General features: G+C 42.6%; 1 protein-coding gene across 5 annotated transcripts; it reads left to right on the top strand.

Moving 5' to 3' along the window:
* Positions 1-8581: 8581 nt before the first annotated feature.
* On the top strand, positions 8582-18260 carry LOC139537643 (uncharacterized). 5 transcript variants are annotated; one of them, XM_071339186.1, is made up of 5 exons: positions 8582-8765; positions 10353-10670; positions 10793-10933; positions 11413-11508; positions 16062-16419. In XM_071339186.1, the coding sequence occupies exons 1-5, from the start codon at positions 8705-8707 to the stop codon at positions 16199-16201; spliced, it is 756 nt and encodes a 251-aa protein (XP_071195287.1). In that variant the 5' UTR covers positions 8582-8704; the 3' UTR covers positions 16202-16419. The 5 variants fall into 5 exon arrangements, with proteins under 5 accessions (XP_071195287.1, XP_071195289.1, XP_071195286.1 ...); XM_071339188.1 differs by having other exon boundaries at positions 8586-8765; positions 10817-10933; XM_071339185.1 differs by lacking the exon at positions 16062-16419 and adding an exon at positions 12174-12434 and having other exon boundaries at positions 8586-8765; positions 10817-11101.
* Positions 18261-18506: the final 246 nt, after the last annotated feature.

Here is an 18506-nt window from a genome sequence, read left to right as displayed (position 1 = left end):
CTGCTCCCGCTCCCCCTCTCTGGCGCTCGAGGGCACCAGGTTGCCCATCATTACGCACACCTGTCACCATCGTTACGTGCATCAGCGCTTCTTTGGACTCACCTGGACTCCTTCACGTTTTTGATTGCCTCCCCTATATCTGTCTATTCCTCAGTTTCATCCCCGTGTGAGCATTATTGTCGTTATGTTTCCTTGTCCAGACGCTGTCCTTGTTTCGTTTCATGTCCATTATTCATTAAATGTTCACTCCCTGTCCTCACAAAGACAACTCGGAATAAAACAAGATCAAATCATGACATCAGTTATCTTCAAGTCGGAAAGTCGGAGCTCTAGAAAGATGCCCAAGTTTCCAACTTGGAATTCCGAGATGGATGACCGTTCAAAAGGATTTTTCCCAGTCTGATCAAATTTTTTTCTGAGTTCCCAGTTGTCTTGAACTCACTGAAGTCAGCTATTTCCGAGTTCCCAGTTGTTTTGACCATGGCATTATTCTCAGCTGTGAGACTGACCAGAGAGGGGACACCTTCTTCCACCTGATGGCGAAACTCAAGTCAAGTCAGCATTTGCCTCATGCACAAATTCATGTTGTTCCTATGACCAGAGAAAGTGAAATATGAATTGATAATTTATATGAAAATAGACATGACGAGCTGCTAATAATAATAAAAACAGAAGGCTTTCAATACACTTGTCTACTCATTCATTGCAGCTGTAGCGCGAGTGGAACTAGGGAGAAGCTAGTTCTGTTTTGTGATAGTGTTGAAAAAAAGTGTTGACAGTGCAGAATAAAAACTTAGGCATGAACTCATTCATAAAAACAGCAGCTCTGCAGTATTCTTTGACAGTCTCTCTGGTCATTGTTTTAAAAGTTACAAAATATCAGGCTAGTATTAAACTTTACTGTGGCCGTGGTCCCTGTAGGCACGGTGATTTGTGCTATCCGATTGGCCAGCGCAGTAGACACACTCGATTTAGCCACAGATCTGCCAAGTAGGCAGAGTTTGTCTTACAGACAAATGAAATGGTTCAGAATGGGAACACTTTGCCTACCCTTAATTTTAGCATTAAAAGACTCCAAAAAATTGCCAATAATATCAGTTCCAGTACCATCGTTGGGCCGCGGGTGTGAAAGATTCAGCAGACTGCTGGCATTACACATCTGGCTAAAAGACTACTGTATCTCTGCTGGAGTCACTTTTATTGATAACTTTGACAACTTCTGGAAACAGAAGATACTCTACAAGAATGACGGAGTCCATCCAAATCATCTTGGCTCCTGGACTCTGTCCACGCATTTCAAGGCTGCTTTGAAACAATGACTGGTAAATGACCCAAGACCAGCTCAGTTAATCCCTACCATTGTGACAATGAGTCTTCATAATGCTGCATCAAATGTACAGTACATGATCTTAGGGGCATTAGCAAACACAATGTAAGTAATTTAATTTATGTACCCCCAATTGCACCAAATATATCTGTTTATCCTACAGTTATTGTAAGCAATAATCATCAGCCTATAAAACAGAGTTACACTGTTAGCACTGAGGCAGTGTGCAATAGTAGGAAGACCACTTTATACAGCTCACCCTGCACTATCAGCTCCAATGTAAATAACATGAGTAAGTCTACCTCTGATAAGCTTCCCAGTAGAGCGTTAAAAACAATCAAGCAACCCAGAAAAGTGCTAAAAATAGCCCATATTAACATATGTAGCCTAAGAAACAAGGTCCATGAAGTCAATAACTTGCTGGTAACAGATTTATATTCTGACTATCTCTGAAACTCACTTAGATAATACCTTTGATGATACATTGGTAGCAATACATGGTTAAAACATCTTCCAAAAAGCGGTTTTCGCTGTCTATATTCAGAACCACATTCCTGTAAAGCTTAGAGATGATCTAATGTTAAATACTGTTGAAGTAATATGGCTACAGGTTCATCTGCCTCACCTAAAGCCCATTCTTGTGGGAAGCTGCTATAGACCACCAAGTGCTAACAGTCAGTATCTGGATAATATGTGTGAAATGCTTGATAATGTATGTGATACCAACAGAGAAGTATATTTTCTGTGTGATTTAAATATTAACTGGCTATCATCAAGCTGCCCACTCAGGAAAACATTTCAAACTGTAACCAGTGCCTGCAACCTGGATCAGGTTGTCAGTCAACCTACCAGGGTATTTACAAACAGCACAGGAATTAAATCATCATCATGTATTGATCACATTTTTACTAACGCTGCAGATATTTGCTTTAAAGCAGTATCCCAATCCATAGGATGTAGTGATCACAATATAATAGCCATATCTAGGAAAACCAAAGTTTCAAAGGCTGGGCCTAATATAGCATATAAGAGGTCATACAAGAAGTAGTGATTTGTAGTGATTCATATGATGATGATGTAAAGAATATTTGCTGGTCTGTGGTGTGTAATCAGGAGCAACCAGACAGTTAAATCCCCTTGGATTGATGAGGAATTGAAAAATTGCATGGTTGAGAGGGATGAGGCAAAAAGTATGGCAATTAAGTCTGGCAGCCCAACTGATTGGCAAACGTACTGCAAATTAAGAAATCATGTGACTAAACGAAATAAAAATTAAAAATAAACTACACTATGAAACAAAGATAAATTATATAAAGAATGATAGTAAAAAGCTTTGGGGAACCTTAAATTAAATTTTTTGGGAAAAAGCCAACTCGGCTCCTTCATTTATTGAATAAGATGGCTCATTCATCACAAAGCCCACTGATATTGCAAACTACTTTAATGACTTTTTCATTGGTAAGATAAGCAAACTTAGGGATGACATGCCAGGAGCAAACCCTGACACTACACATTGAAGTATATCGGACCAAATTATGAAAGACAAGAATTGTACTTTTGAATTCCGTAAAGTCAGTGTGGAAGAGGTGAAAAAATAATTGTTGTCTATCAACAACGACAAGCCACCAGGGTCTGACAATCTAGATGGAAAATTACTGAGGATAATTGCAGACGATTTTGCCACTCATATTTGTCACATCTTCAATTTAAGCCTACTAGACAGCGTGTGCCCTCAGGCCTGGAGGGAAGCTAAAGTCATTCCGCTACCCAAGAATAGTAAAACACCCTTTACTGGCTCAAATAGCCGACCAATCACTCTGTTACCAACCCTTAGTAAACCTCTGGAAAAAAATGTGTTTGACCAGATACAATGCTATTTTACAGTAAACAAATTGACAACAGAATTTCAGCATGCTTATAGGGAAGGACACTCAACAAGCACAGCACATACACAAATGACTGATGATTGGCTGAGAGAAATTGATTATAAAATGATTGTGTGGGCTGTCTTGTTAGACTTCAGTACAGATTCTGACATTATTGATCATAGTCTGATCAATTATTGATCATAACACGTATGTGTTATGGCTTTACACCCCCTGCTATAATGTGGATAAAGATGTACTTGTCTAACAGAACACAGAACACAGTTCTTTAACGGAACCCTATCAAAAATAATCCAGTTAGAATCAGGATGTCCCCAGGGTAGCTGTTTAGGCCCCTTGCTTTTTTCAATTTTTACTAACGACATGCCACTGCCTTTAGTAAAGCCAGAGTTTCTATGTATGCGGATGACTCAACACTATACACGTCTGTTACTACAGCGACTGAAATGACTGCAACACTCAACAAAGAGTTGCAGTTAGTTTCAGAGTGGGTGGCAAGGAATAAGTTAGCCCTAAATATTTCTACAACTAAAAGCAATGTATTTGGAACAAAACACTCACTAAACCCTTGTCACGCCCTGGCCTTAGTTATCTTTGTTTTCTTTATTATTTTAGTTAGGTCAGGGTGTGACATGGGGGATGTTTGTGTGTTTTTGTCTCGTCTAGGGTGTTTGTATTGTCTTGGGGGTGTTTGTAGAGTTCATGGGGTTGTGTTCATTGTAGGTGTTTATGTAAGTCTATGGTTGCCTAGATTGGTTCTCAATTAGAGACAGCTGTCTATCGTTGTCTCTGATTGGGAGCCATATTTAGGCTGCCATAGTCATTAGGTAGGTTGTGGGTGATTGTCTATGTGTAAGTTGCTTGTGTCTGCACTTATTGTTTATATAGCTTCACGTTCGTCGGTTTGTTGTTTTGTTTAGTTTGTATAGTGTCTTTCGTTTCGTGTTCGTCTTCAATAAAAGAAGATGTATCATTATCACGCTGCGCCTTGGTCCTCCTCTCTTTCACCATACGACGATCGTGACAGAATCACCCACCAAAACCGGACCAAGCCGCGTGGTAACGGGCAGCAGCGGCAGCAACAGCAGCAGCGAACACAGGATTCATGGACATGGGAGCAGAATCTGGACTACACTACATGGGAGGAGATAGACAGGTGGGCGATCGACCCAGGGAGAATGCCGGAGCCCGCCTGGGATTCTCTGGAGCAGTGTGAGGAGGGATACCGGCGAATGGAGGCAGCACGGCTGGAAGCCTGAGAGTCAGCCCCAAAAAATTCTTGGGGGGGGGCGCTAAAAAGGAGTGTGGCGAAGTCAGGTAGGAGACCTGCGCCAACTCCCCGTGCTTACCGTGGAGAGCGAGAGTACGGGCAGACACCGTGTTATGCGGAAGAGCGCACGGTGTCTCCTGTACGTGTGCTTAGCCCGGTGCGGTACATTCCAGCTCCACGTATCGGCCGGGCTAGAGTGGGCATCGAGCCAGGTGCCATGAAGCCGGCTCAACGTATCTGGTCTCCAGTACGTCTCCTCGGGCCGGTGTACATGGCACCAGCCTTACGCATGGTGTCCCCGGTTCGCCAGAACAGCCCAGTGCGGGCTATTCCACCTCGCCGCATTGGCCTGGCTACGGGGAGCATTAAACCAGGTAAGGTTGGGCAGGCTCGTTGCTTAAGAGCTCCTGTACGCCTTCACGGTCCGGTATATCCGGCGCCACCTCCTCGCCCCAGCCCAGTACCACCAGTGCCTACACCACGCACCAGGCTTCCAGTGCGTCTCCAGAGCCCTGTTCCTCCTCCACGCACTCGCCCTGTGGTGCGTGTCTCCAGCCCGGTACCACCAGTTCCGGCACCACGCACCAAGCCTCCTGTGCATCTCCAGAGCCCTGTGCGCCCTGTGCGCCCTGTTGCTGCTCCCCGCACTAGCCTTGAGGTGCGTGTCCTTAGCCCGGTACCACCAGTTCCGGCACCACGCACTAGGCCTACTGTGCGCCTCAGCCGGCCAGAGTCTGCCGTCTGCCCAGCGCCGTCGGTACTGCCCGTCTGCCCAGCGCCATCTGAGCTGCCCGTCTGCCCAGCGCCATCTGAGCTGCCCATCTGCCCAGCGCCATCTGAGCTGCCTGCCTGCCCAGCGCCATCTGAGCTGCCTGCCTGCCCAGCGCCATCTGAGCCGTCCGTCTGTCCCGAGCCTTCAGAGCCGTCCGTCTGTCCCGAGCCTTCAGAGCCGCCCGTCTGTCCCGAGCCGTCAGAGCCGCCCGTCTGTCCCGAGCCGTCAGAGCCGCCCGTCTGTCCCGAGCCGTCAGAGCCGTCCGTCAGTCAGGAGCCGCTAGAGCCGTCTGTCAGTCAGGAGCTGCCAGAGCCGCCCGCCAGACAGGAGCTGCCAGAGCCGCCCGCCAGTCAGGAGCTGCCAGAGCCGCCCGCCAGTCAGGAGCTGCCAGAGCCGCCCGCCAGTCAGGAGCTGCCAGAGCCGCCCGCCAGTCAGGAGCTGCCAGAGCCGCCCGCCAGTCAGGAGCTGCACGCCAGTCAGGAGCCGCCCGCCAGTCAGGAGCCGCCCTCCAGTCATGAGCCGCCCGCCAGTCATGAGCCGCCCGCCAGTCATGAGCCGCCCGCCAGTCATGAGCCGCCCGCCAGTCATGAGCCGCCCTCCAGTCATGAGCTGCCCTTCCGTCCGGAGCTGCCCCTCAGTCCGGAGCTGCCCCTCAGTCCGGAACTGCCCCTCAGTCCGGAGTTGCCCCTCAGTCCGGAGCTGCCACTCAGTCCGGAGCTGCCCCTCCGTCCAGTGGCGCCCTCTACGATGGTCTTCAGTCCGGGACTCGCTGCAAGGGTCCTCGTTCCTGGGAGGCCACCTAAGCGGGTATTGACTATGGTGGAGTGGGGTCCACGTCCCGCACCCGAGCCACCGCCGTAGGAAGGCCCACCCGGACCCTCCCCTTCTGTGTCAGGTTTTGCGGCCGGAGTCCGCACCTTTGGGGGGGTTCTTCTTACTCTTCCGTTTCGTGTTCGTCTTCAATAAAAGAAGATGTATCATTATCACGTTGCGCCTTGGTCCTCCTCTCTTTCACCATACGACGATTGTGACAACCCTGAACTTCAACTAAGTCTTGTAATAAATAATGTGGAAATTGAGGAAGTTGAGATGACTAAACTGCTTGGAGTAACACTAGATTGTAAACTGTCATGGTCAGAACATATTGATGCAATAGTAGCTAAGATTGGAAGAAGTCTGTCTATAATAAAGCGATGCACTGCCTTCTTAACAACACTATCAACAAGGCAGGTCCTACAGGCCCTAGTTTTGTCGCACCTGGACTACTGTTAAGTCGTGTGGTCAGGTGCCACAAAAAGGACTTAGGAAAATTGCAATTGGCTCAGAACAGGGCAGCACGGCTGGCCCTACACAGAGAGTGAATATTAATAATATGCATGTCAATCTCTCCTAGCTGAAAGTGGAGGAGAGGTTGACTTCATCACTACTTTTATTTATGAGAGGTATTGACATGTTGAATGCACCGAGCTGTCTGTCTAAACTACTGGCACACAGCTTGGACACCCATGCATACCCCACAAGACATGCCACAAGAGGTCTCTTCGCAGTCCCCAAGTCCAGAACAGACTATGAAAGGCACACAGTACTACATAGAGTCATGACTACATGGAACTCTATTCCATATCAAGTAACTGACGCAAGCAGTAAAATTTGATTTAAAAAACAGATTAAAAAAAACACCTTATGGAACAGCGGGGACTGTGAAGCAACACAAACACTGGCACACACACACACACACACACACACACACACACACACACACACACACACACACACACACACACACACACACACACACACACACACACACACACACACACACACACACACGCACACGATAACATACGCACTATACATACACATGGATTTAGTACTGTAGATATGTGGTAGTGGTGGAATAGGGGCCTGAGGGCACACAGTGTGTTGTGAAATCTATTCTAATGTTATAAAATTGTATAAACTGCCTTAATTTTGCTGGACCGCAGGGAGAGTAGCTACTACTTTGGCAGCAGCTATTGGGGATCCATAATAAATACAAATACAAATACCCTGATGCACAGGGCTTCAAAATCAAGTGCCCCTATCTCCAACAGTGCAACAAAAAAATAAAAAATAAAAAGGAGCAAGCCTTTATCGTTGGTTTTTCAGAAATATTTGGTGATCGAATAGGAATGACTGGATGGTGACCACTGCTGTAGACCATTCCACAAGCAAGTGGAGATGGAAGGGATCTCCAGAGTTAGCCATCTCTGAGACAGTGTCTGATAGGTTGTAATTCTGTAGGTTATCAGAGAAGTGTTTTGTAAAACCCATGAATAACTTCGTAAAACCCACAACCTTCTGATTGGTGGTGTTAAAATGATTTTCATTTTTCAGATTTTTAAGACCTGGAACGTTCTAATCTTGTTGCTGGAAAGTTTACTTTAGATTTTCATCTGTGTGTTGGTTGGTCTGTGAAGTGCTGCTTCTGCAGCTCAGGTGTGCATAATGTAGTGTACCCAAGCACTATAGGGTCTCTGTTTAGAGTCTTTAGATATCCTTTTATATCATGATGCCACAATTTAATGGTACATTTCCACTCCCTGTAAGCACTCCATTGTTACCCTGGTGAAGTATAATCTTACACTCCAAATGTGCAATAAAGATTTGTTGATGCATGACGCTACAGTATAGCATGTTTCCACTTCCTGGGAGCAGTGTTTGTTTGTTGCCAACCTAGAACCGGTAACGAGCTCTAGCTCCAACAGATATCTAAAAACTTTTGACAACTTCAGACACTGCTTTCTAAGTTTTGAGTTTGTGCAATAAACTACTTGAGGGAACTGCTACTTGTAGGAAACGTCTGTCCACTAACTAACCACAGGTTGTTGTTTCACAGTGTTCCGTTATTTCCTTCATATACTTTGAGTTCCAACCAGTCTTTAAGTAGAGGTTTCTTTGATCTCTCTGTGAAACTGCGAATGTGCAGACCGTTGACAAGCAGGTGGTATGGCCTCAACCAATCAAAAGCAAAATAATTAGGTCTCTGAGTGGTTCTTACTCTAGCACACGTTCTGTACCAACTGAGAACTTTAAAGTAACTTTACATGTCTCTTAGGATTTTAGCCAAATTAAATACTAAATCTGAGAGTTGTGTGCGCATCATATTTTAGCTTTATTAGTTGTGGATCATGTCATTTAGAGTGATAGATGGATCAAAATAATTACATTGTTGGGGGGAAATGGTATCTTGTAGAAAGGAAAGAGTTGTGGTTTTGGCACTTGTGAACTGCTTAGTTCTGCAGTGGGTGTTTTCCTCCATCGGACAGGAAGACATGACAGGGAATGTGAGTGTTTGTGTGAGTGTGCATGCGTACTTGCATTCACGATCAGCTAGTGTGTCTGAAAGACATACAGACATACCGGTACACAGAGTCTTTGGCTAGAGGGTGTAGGTCTGCCTGTTCACAATGCTGTTGCCACAAGCTTTCTCTCTCCTAACCACCCTCACCCTCTCTACCCCATTTACCGGTGAGTATTTCTGTCTTATTGTTGCATTTTGGTTGGTGCATCTATTAGTTGTACAGTTCTACAATGATTCATTGTATAAAATTGTAAGTTACAGTAGTATTTCAGGGTGATTAGTCCATTCAGTGGTTTAGTTGTCTGAATCAACATACTGTAACAGTTGAAAACCAGTTATTTATTGACCAGTCAATGTAGATATGAATATTATATTGTAACAGCTATTTGGGTTTGCTTTGTTTCAGTAGCGGTCGGTGCTGTTTTTTATGAGGATGGCCTTATTTCTATTACAGCATATTGGATGACTGTCATTCATATTCCATTCACCCAGCTCAATGTAACACCGATATGTTTATGCTACTACATGATACAAAAATGTTCCCTATACCCATCATGAGGTTGCTTCCATCTGTCACGTTCGCTGGAATAATTATCGAACCAAACTGCAGCGCGATATGGTTTCCACATTGAAAACGCACAAAACAACAAAGAAAGAACGAAACAAACAACGAACCGTTACTACAGAGGTGCTACGTGCACTAACTCAAAACAATATCCCATAAAACACAGGTGGAAAAAATGCTACTTAAATATGATCCCCAATTAGAGACAACGATAGCCAGCTGCCTCTAATTGGGAATCAAACCAAACACCAACATAGAAAAACGAAACTAGAACCCCACATAGAAAATAATAACTAGAAACCCCCCCCAGTCACGCCCTGACCTACTATACCATAGAAAAGCAAAGGCTCTCTATGGTCTGGGCGTGACACCATCTAGCCTATGAATTCAAGTTTACAACGTAGGTGCACAAGTTGTGAGAAAAATGAGAGTAATCAAGGTGACCGACAATTCAATACCGCTTTGCACACTCTTGCCTGCATCTAGCTTATCTACGGTGTAATCAATAGTACAAACAGTTGTAAACGAGAGTTTGTATTGGACAAATTGAGGTACTGTATGTTTATCCCCATTCCGTTTGCTTCCGTTTAAGAAACGTTTTTCAACAGAATCGTCGGAATGAATACACCCCTGTTCACCTGCACACACAGTTCACTTTCAATACAGCGACATACAAACAGCATGATCACTTTTATCATTGTATAATTTTCCCTTCGCTTGTGGACTTCAGTGCACAACAAAACAGCTCTCTGTGAGCAGGCGAAAAAAACTTTCCAAGCCAAACCTTCATACCATAAGCGCTCAACTCTACACACAGCCTACTTCAATGTCACCATATTAGCTAATGTCATAGTCAACATAGCTTAAAAAATGAATGTGTTAGTAAACCCCTTCCTCTGAGGAGCCTTGGTTTGCTTTGGTTGCATTAATCTGGAACATCAACTTTGAACCACTTCCTATAGCTATTTTCAGTACTGGAAGTACGTAAATAGTATGGCCTAATATGGCATGATCTTAATATGGGATGAACTCAAGTTGTTATTACCATTATTTGTATTTTTGTTCATTTCCTTTACTCTCACGTAGTATCATGAGTGTACAGTATCCTGAATATGAGTGAGCACATAACCTGTGTCCTATTTTATTGTGTTAACTTTGGATTGAAAAAAAATCCTGTTTGATTCCGCAGGTGTTAAGGAGATCGTTAGAGCAGCCAAAGGCAGTCCTTCCCACCTTCCTTGTCCCTCACCCTTTGGATTTGATGGCAAAGTTGTTTTTAAATGGACGAAAATTGGAAGTCCTGGCATTATTTGCGAATACAATGTGAATAGAGAAATCAGTTCAGTCGTATCCTGTAAATCTCAATTCAAGGTAACCGGAACACCTCCTGAGCTGTATGTTACAGAGCCAAAGAGCACTGACTCCGGTCTATATACCTGCTTAATATCAAGAGTCATACCACCACCAACCATTGAGGAATCCTCCAATGTCGATCTTCAAGTTACAGGTAATTTATCTCGTTGAAGATATCACTTTATAAACACGTGTTTACTGGTTTTTATGTCTCTAAATCAAAGCATACAGTAGGATATTAGAATTGCATTTAGAGTCTTTTCACTGTCGTTCTAGTTCCAGTGCTATTCTCTTCTGCAGTGCTTCCAGGTCTAGTCCTAGAGAGGCAGAACAGCAGTGATCCTGGCTGCATCCAGCTTCTCTGTACTTTGGAGGGCCTTGACGCCCAGGACGTCAACTTCACTTGGACCCGACAAGGTCAGGATTCACCGGAGACACCGTTGACCAACCACAGCCTCTCTAAACAGAGCAGCTTTCTGACATTGTGCCAATCAGTGTGGAGAGAGGGTGACACGATCACCTGCAATGTCAGACTCTTAGCCAATAACACCGACCTGAGTATCAGACATCCCAAAAGTGAACTAGGTGGGTGACATTCAGACATAATCAATGTACTGTTAAGTAGTGCAGTCTACTTTTAATAGTAATTAACTTCTGCTTTTGTTATTTGTCTCCCTCTAATTCATTGGTTGACTGTTAAGTGTAACCTGACAAGATTCTTGACACACAAGGTCATAGAAAAACTGTGATAAACAGATACTGAACAGTGGGGTTAGCTCCATCAGGTTGTTATTTTGCCCCAAGCTTCACAATCACATATGGCAGGCTGGACACTTTGATTGATGACACTATCTATAACGGTAAATCTCTGACCCTTGATGGTCTTGTTGTTTCAGAGACCTACTATGAGAAGAACCTTCTGACTATCATCTGTGTCAGCACATCCATCGGGGTTGTGGCCATCGTAGCTGTCACCATAAGTATTTACAAATGTAAGTCTTGTAGTCTATTGTGATTTTTTGGTTCAGTGCTTTCTTAAGCTTACACAATTTATACATATTTTTCTATTTACACAAAAGGCCGTGTAAGTTCCGTGGTCAATATTCACAGGCTTGAACATTTGAGGTAACTCTCAAGTCACTCTGGTCTTGTAACCAGTTCACTTTAAATTGTGGTTTGTTGTTTGGATTCACTGGAATCCTGAACAAAGAAAGCAGAAGTGGACCATTAATTACAGACAAAATCTTGGCCACAGCGTCACCTTACATTTCAAAGTGATATTTACTCTCATTGGAGAGAAATTCAGCCCCCTCATACTCAAAGAGGAAATGAAAATACCTTCCCACCACCCCTGCTGTTGACGCCTTTGCCTGCTGTCTTGTGTTGACATCCTGGCTTGTAGGCTACCAATTTATGGACTAAACCACGAATCACATCAGCTTCCATTTTAGGACTCATTATATTATTATATTACATTATATTATAATTTGTAGCTATAGTTGTCTTTCTTTTACCACCACACAATGATAAGTCAGTGTGAATTTTGCATAGCTTAGTTTACAACTGTTTCAGCATATCGAACACAAATCTTGAAGGTTTAAGACTGTATAGTCTAAACTGTCTTTTGTGTTTGTGATTTAACTGGGATTCTATGCAGGGCATGCAACTACAGGTGAGTCATTTTCATTTCCACTAGTCAGCATATGGACTCTGTGAGGTCTCTGCATAGACCTACAGTTCCTTCAGAAAGTATTCATACTCCTTGACTTTTTCCACATTCTGTTGTGTTACAGCCTGAATTTAAAATGGATTAAATTGAGATTGTGTGTCACTGATCTACACACAATACCTCATAATGTAAAAGTGGAATTATGTTTCCAGACATTTTTACAAATTAATAAAACATGAAAAGCTGAAAGGTCTTGAGTCAATAAGTGTTCAACTCCTTTGTTATGGAGTAAAAATGTGCTTAAAGAAATAGGGGGCGCCATTTCCACTTTGGGAAGAAATCGTGCCCAAATTAAACAGCCTCGTACTCTGTTCTAGATCATACGATATGCATATTATTATTACTATTGGATAGAAAACACTCTGAAGTTTCTAAAACTGTTTGAATTATATCTGTGAGTAAAACAGAACTCATTTGGCAGCAAACTTCCAAACAGGAAGTGAAAATTCTGAAAATGGGTCTCTGTGTAAGGCCTTGCCTATTCAATTGCCTTTTATTTATGGATCTGTATGCACTTCATACGCCTTCCACTAGATGTCAACAGGCAGTAGAATGTTGAATGGGGTGTCTAGCTTGATGTGAGACCGAATGAGAGCTTTTGGAGTGACAGGTCCACCATATTGGCAGTATTTTGCTGCGCACCAGAGAGCACCGTATTGTTTTCTGCAATGCGTTTGGTAGACACGACGAAATGCTCCGTCTTGGACGTTATTGGATACATATGAGAAAAACATCATAAAGATGGATTTTCAACTGAGTTTGACCAGTTTATTCAACGTTTATTATGACTTTTGGAATTTTTCGTTCCATGCGCCAAGAGTTCATGGACATGTGCGCTCCATGATCACCATGCTAGCCAAAGTTGCTAATTCGACAGAAGAAATTGACATTCTAAAACAAAACAACGATTTATTGTGGAACTAGGACTCCTTGCACTACATTCTGATGGAAGATCATCAAAGGTAAGAGAATATTTATGATGTTATTTCGTATTTTTGTGGAATATGTTGGCTCCAACATGGCGGAGAATGGCTGGGCACTGTCTCAGATTATTGCATGCTGTACTTTGTACTAAAGTTATTTTTTTAAATCTAACACAGCGGTTGCATTAAGAGCCAGTGTATCTTTCATTTGCTGTACAACATGTATTTTTTAGCAAAGTTTATGATGAGTTTTTTGGTTAGATTACGTGACTGTCCAAAATTTCTCCGGACAATTTGGTGCATTTTGGCGCCATATTCACAATGTAAAACCAGGATTTGTAGCTATAAATATGCAAATTTTCGAACAAAACATAAATGTATTGTATAAAATGATGTTATAAGACTGTCATCTGATGAAGTTGTTCAAAGGTTAGTGATTCATTTTATCTCTATTTGTGGGTTTTGTGAAAGCTACCTTTGCGGTGGAAAAATGGCGGTGTGTTTTTGGATATTGTGGTGAGCTAACATAAATATATGTTGTGTTTTCGTTGTAAAACACTTAAAGAATCTGAAATATTGGCTGGATTCACAAGATGTTTATCTTTCATTTGCTGTACAACATGTATTTTTCATAAATGTTTTATGATGAGTATTTATGTATTTCACGTTGCTCTCTGTAATTATTCTGACTGTTTTGGTGCTATTTGTGACGATGGCTGCAATGTAAAACTACGATTTATACCTATAAATATGCACATTTTCGAACAAAACATAAATGTATTGTATAACATGATGTTATAAGACTGTCATCTGATGAAGTTGTTCAAAGGTTAGTGATTAATTTTATCTCTATTTGTGGGTTTTGTGAAAGCTATGTTTGCGGTGAAAAAATGGCGTTGTGTGTTTGGTTATTGTGGTGAGCTAACATAAATATATATTGTGTTTTCGCTGTAAAACATTTAAAAAATCGTAAATGTTGGCTGGATTCACAAGATGTGTATCTTTCATTTGCTGTATTGGACTTGTGATTTCATGAAATTATATTATATGATATCCCTGTGGCGCTAGGCTAGGCTATGCTAGTCAGCTTTTTTGATGAGGATGATCCCGGATCCGGGAGGGGGGGTCCGTAGAGGATTTAAAAAGTCACATAATAAGTTGCATGGACTCACTCTGTATGCAATAATAGTGTTTAACATGATACACACATACAATTATCTGTAAGGTCCCTCAGTCGAGCAGTGAATTTCAAGCACAGATTCAACCACAAAGACCAGGGAGGTTTTCCAATGGTTCGCAAAGAAGGGCACCTATTGGTAGATGTGTAAAACAAAAAAAAGACATTGACTATCCTTTTGAGCATGGTGCAGTTTTTAATTACACTTTGGATGGTGAATCAATACACACAGTCATTACAAATATACAGCGACCCTTCCTAAGTTGTCAGAGAGGAAAGAAACCACTCAAGAATTTCACCATGATTTTAAAACAGTTACAGAAATGAAAGGCTGTTAGAGGACAAAACTAAGAATGCATCAACAACATTGTAGTTACTCCACAATATTAACATAAATTAGTAAAAAGAAGGAAGCCTATATAGAATACAAATATTCCAAAAAGTAATACTGACAAAAAAAATTGCTAAGAAATAAACTTTTGGTCTTGAATACAAAGCGTTATGTTTGTGGCAAATCCAACACAACACATCACTGAGTACCACTCTTCATATTTTCAAGCATGGTGATGGCTGCATCATATGTGTAGGCCTGTCATCGGCAAGGACTAGGATGTTTTTTAGAATAAAATGAAAGGGAATAGAGCTAAGCACAGGCAAAATCCTAGAGGAAAACTTGGTTCAGTCTGCTTTCCAACAAACACTGGGAGACAAATTCACCTTTCAGCAGGACGAATACTTTCTGAACATATATCAGTATTTCCATACTATGAGGTTGGAATAATACTGTGAAATTGTGAAAATTATTATAATGCCCTTTTAGTGCAAGAGCTGAAATATCAGCCTGTTTTGGTGGAATGGAGTTTTGGCCTGACTGGTGACATCACCAGGCGTTAAATTAATTAATAGACCAATAAGAAAAGGAGTTTCAAACCTCTCTGCCAATAACAGCTAGTTTTCAGTTTTCCCTTCAGACCACTCCCAGACAGTCTTAGCAAAATTGTTGCTTGAGAAATTGCTCTTCGCTAGGAAGCTATTTTTTGTTTATTTTTGACCATTATAATATAAATCAATCACAGTAAGGTTCTTAATTTTTACCCGGAAATGATTTGATATTGGACCTTTAACCTTTAACACGACAAAATGTTATTTTCCATTCACCACATATCAAAATGATGAATCACTTATAGACTTTAGATAAGCGCATTGAAGTTGCTGTGTGTCACACCGGCACTATTTTTGGCAAAATGTTTTGATTTAAGAGGGTTTTAATTAGCCTTTCATGTCCCCGGAACACCAGTTGCCCAATCCTTCTCTAGAAAACAAAATGGGTGGCCCTGAGCTCAGCACAGCTCAGATCAAATCTCAATATGACCTTATAGTTCCCACAAACTTGTCATACAACACAACAGAGGTGTGAAAAATGAAGCTAAATTTAGAGTCACCAATGTTTTTCAAGGGTAGTAAGGTATCAATCAGCCCACATGCAAAATGCAAAATATTGGATACAAATACATTTATGGTGTTACAGCTCTGTTACAGCTCTGTTTAAAAACTGTAATTTAATTTGATTAATCTGTGCTATTTTGCACCCACCACAAAAATGTTACCTGTGATGCCAAACACCTCAATAAGTATTTTGTAACTTAGAGTAGGCAACTATTCAGCATAAGAGTCAACACAAAATGTGATTACTTGATTGGCCTTCTCCCCATGCAGGTCGGCAGAGGACCAATGATGAAGGTGATTCCGTCTCATACAACAACAAGGTGTACGAGAACTTCAGTTTCAGCACACAAACCCAACAGAGACAGACGACCACTGCATCCATCCAGGAACAATGCATTTATGAGAACTAGACAATCTTAATCGCACTTTGACATCCTTGTTCCTCTTTTCATCCGAGTTCATAGATGTGACATTATGACATTGTCAGCAGTAAGATTTAGCTTGATTTCCAAAAAGACAAGGCCTGTAGCTTTCAAATGATATGTCAATTTCTATTTTCTGATTATTATTTTTGGGGGTTCAGAGTTTAACAGATTAAAATACACTGCTCAAAAAAATAAAGGGAACACTAAAATAACACATCCTAGATCTGAATGAATGAAATATTCTTATTAAATACTTTTTTCTTTACATAGTTGAATGTGCTGACAACAAAATCACACAAAAATGATCAATGGAAATCAAATTTATCAACCCATGGAGGTCTGGATTTGGAGTCACACTCAAAATTAAAGTGGAAAACCACCCTACAGGCTGATCCAACTTTGATGCAATGTCCTTAAAACAAGTCAAAATGAGGCTCAGTAGTGTGTGTGGCCTCCACGTGCCTGTATGACCTCCCTACAACGCCTGGGCATGCTCCTGATGAGTTGGCGGATGGTCTCCTGAGGGATCTCCTCCCAGACCTGGACTAAAGCATCCACTAACTCCTGGACAGTCTGTGGTGCAACGTGGCGTTGGTGGATGGAGCGAGACATGATGTCCCAGATGTGCTCAATTGGATTCAGGTCTGGGGGACGGGCGGGCCAGTCCATAGCATCAATGCCTTCCTCTTGCAGGAACTGCTGACACACTCCAGCCACATGAGGTCTAGCATTGTCTTGCATTAGGAGGAACCCAGGGCCAACCGCACCAGCATATGGGCTCACAAGGGATCTGAGGATCTCATCTCGGTACCTAATGGCAGTCAGGCTACCTCTGGCGAGCACATGGAGGGCTGTGCGGCCCCACAAAGAAATGCCACCCCACACCATGACTGACCCACCGCCAAACCGGTCATGCTGGAGGATGTTGCAGGCAACAGAACATTCTCCACGGCGTCTCCAGACTCTGTCACGTCTGTCACATGTGCTCAGTGTGAACCTGCTTTCATCTGTGAAGAGCACAGGGCGCCAGTGGCGAATTTGCCAATCTTGGTGTTCTCTGGAAAATGCCAAACGTCCTGCACGGTGTTGGGCTGTAAGCACAACCCCCACCTGTGGACGTCGGGCCCTCATACCACCCTCATGGAGTCTGTTTCTGACCGTTTGAGCAGACACATGCACATTTGTGGCCAGCTGGAGGTCATTTTGCAGGGCTCTGGCAGTGCTCCTCCTGCTCAAAGGCGGAGGTAGCGGTCCTGCTGCTGGGTTGTTGCTCTCCTACGGCCTCCTCCACGTCTCCTGATGTACTGGCCTGTCTCCTGGTAGCGCCTCCATGCTCTGGACACTACGCTGACAGACACAGCAAACCTTCTTGCCACAGCTCGCATTGATGTGCCATCCTGGATGAGCTGCACTACCTGAGCCACTTGTGTGGGTTGTAGACTCCGTCTCATGCTACCACTAGAGTGAAAGCACCGGCAGCATTCAAAAGTGACCAAAACATCAGCAAGGAAGCATAGGAACTGAGAAGTGGTCTGTGGTCACCACCTGCAGAACCACTCCTTTATTGGGGGTGTCTTGCTAATTGCCTATAATTTCCACCTGTTGTCTATTCCATTTGCACAACAGCATGTGAAATTTATTGTCAATCAGTGTTGCTTCCTAAGTGGACAGTTTGATTTCACAGAAGTGTGATTGACTTGGAGTTACATTGTGTTGTTTAAGTGTTCCCTTTATTTTTTTGAGCAGTGTATATCTGACAATCACCCAAAAACTCTTTCCAAACATTTACTCTAGGCATACATTGGGTGGTTGCCATTGATATCATTAAATTGTATATAACGTTTTCCTCTTGCTGTCCTTTTTAATGTGATATAAAACCTTACTGTGCATGTGTGAATCACTCTGGATAAGAGTGTTTGGGCCAATGACTACTGGTAAATGAATGTAATGTCCTCAACACCTGCTTGGGATTTATTTTGTATGAGATTTACATGTTCTGAATTTTCTAACTTGGAGATGAATAAAGTCAAACCTAATATATCAATCCTGTGGACATTCATTGCTAAATGAACATGTAGGAAACTGATTTAATGTACTGGTTATCTGCGTTGCACCTGCAGATTCATGACTTTTCTTGACTTGTTCTGTTATTACAAGTACACATTGGTTGTTCCAGAAAAGGTTGAACAACTCTGAGTTCCTGTTTTAGTGCCAACATTGGTGTCAATGCTATGGTCTGCTTTCACGTGACTGGAAACAATTATGGGGCAGTCTATCACGTTCACCACTC

This window comes from Salvelinus alpinus, chromosome 13 (assembly GCF_045679555.1).
Source record: "Salvelinus alpinus chromosome 13, SLU_Salpinus.1, whole genome shotgun sequence".
Taxonomy (NCBI): domain Eukaryota; kingdom Metazoa; phylum Chordata; class Actinopteri; order Salmoniformes; family Salmonidae; genus Salvelinus; species Salvelinus alpinus.
This window is presented reverse-complemented; position numbering and strand designations above follow the sequence as displayed.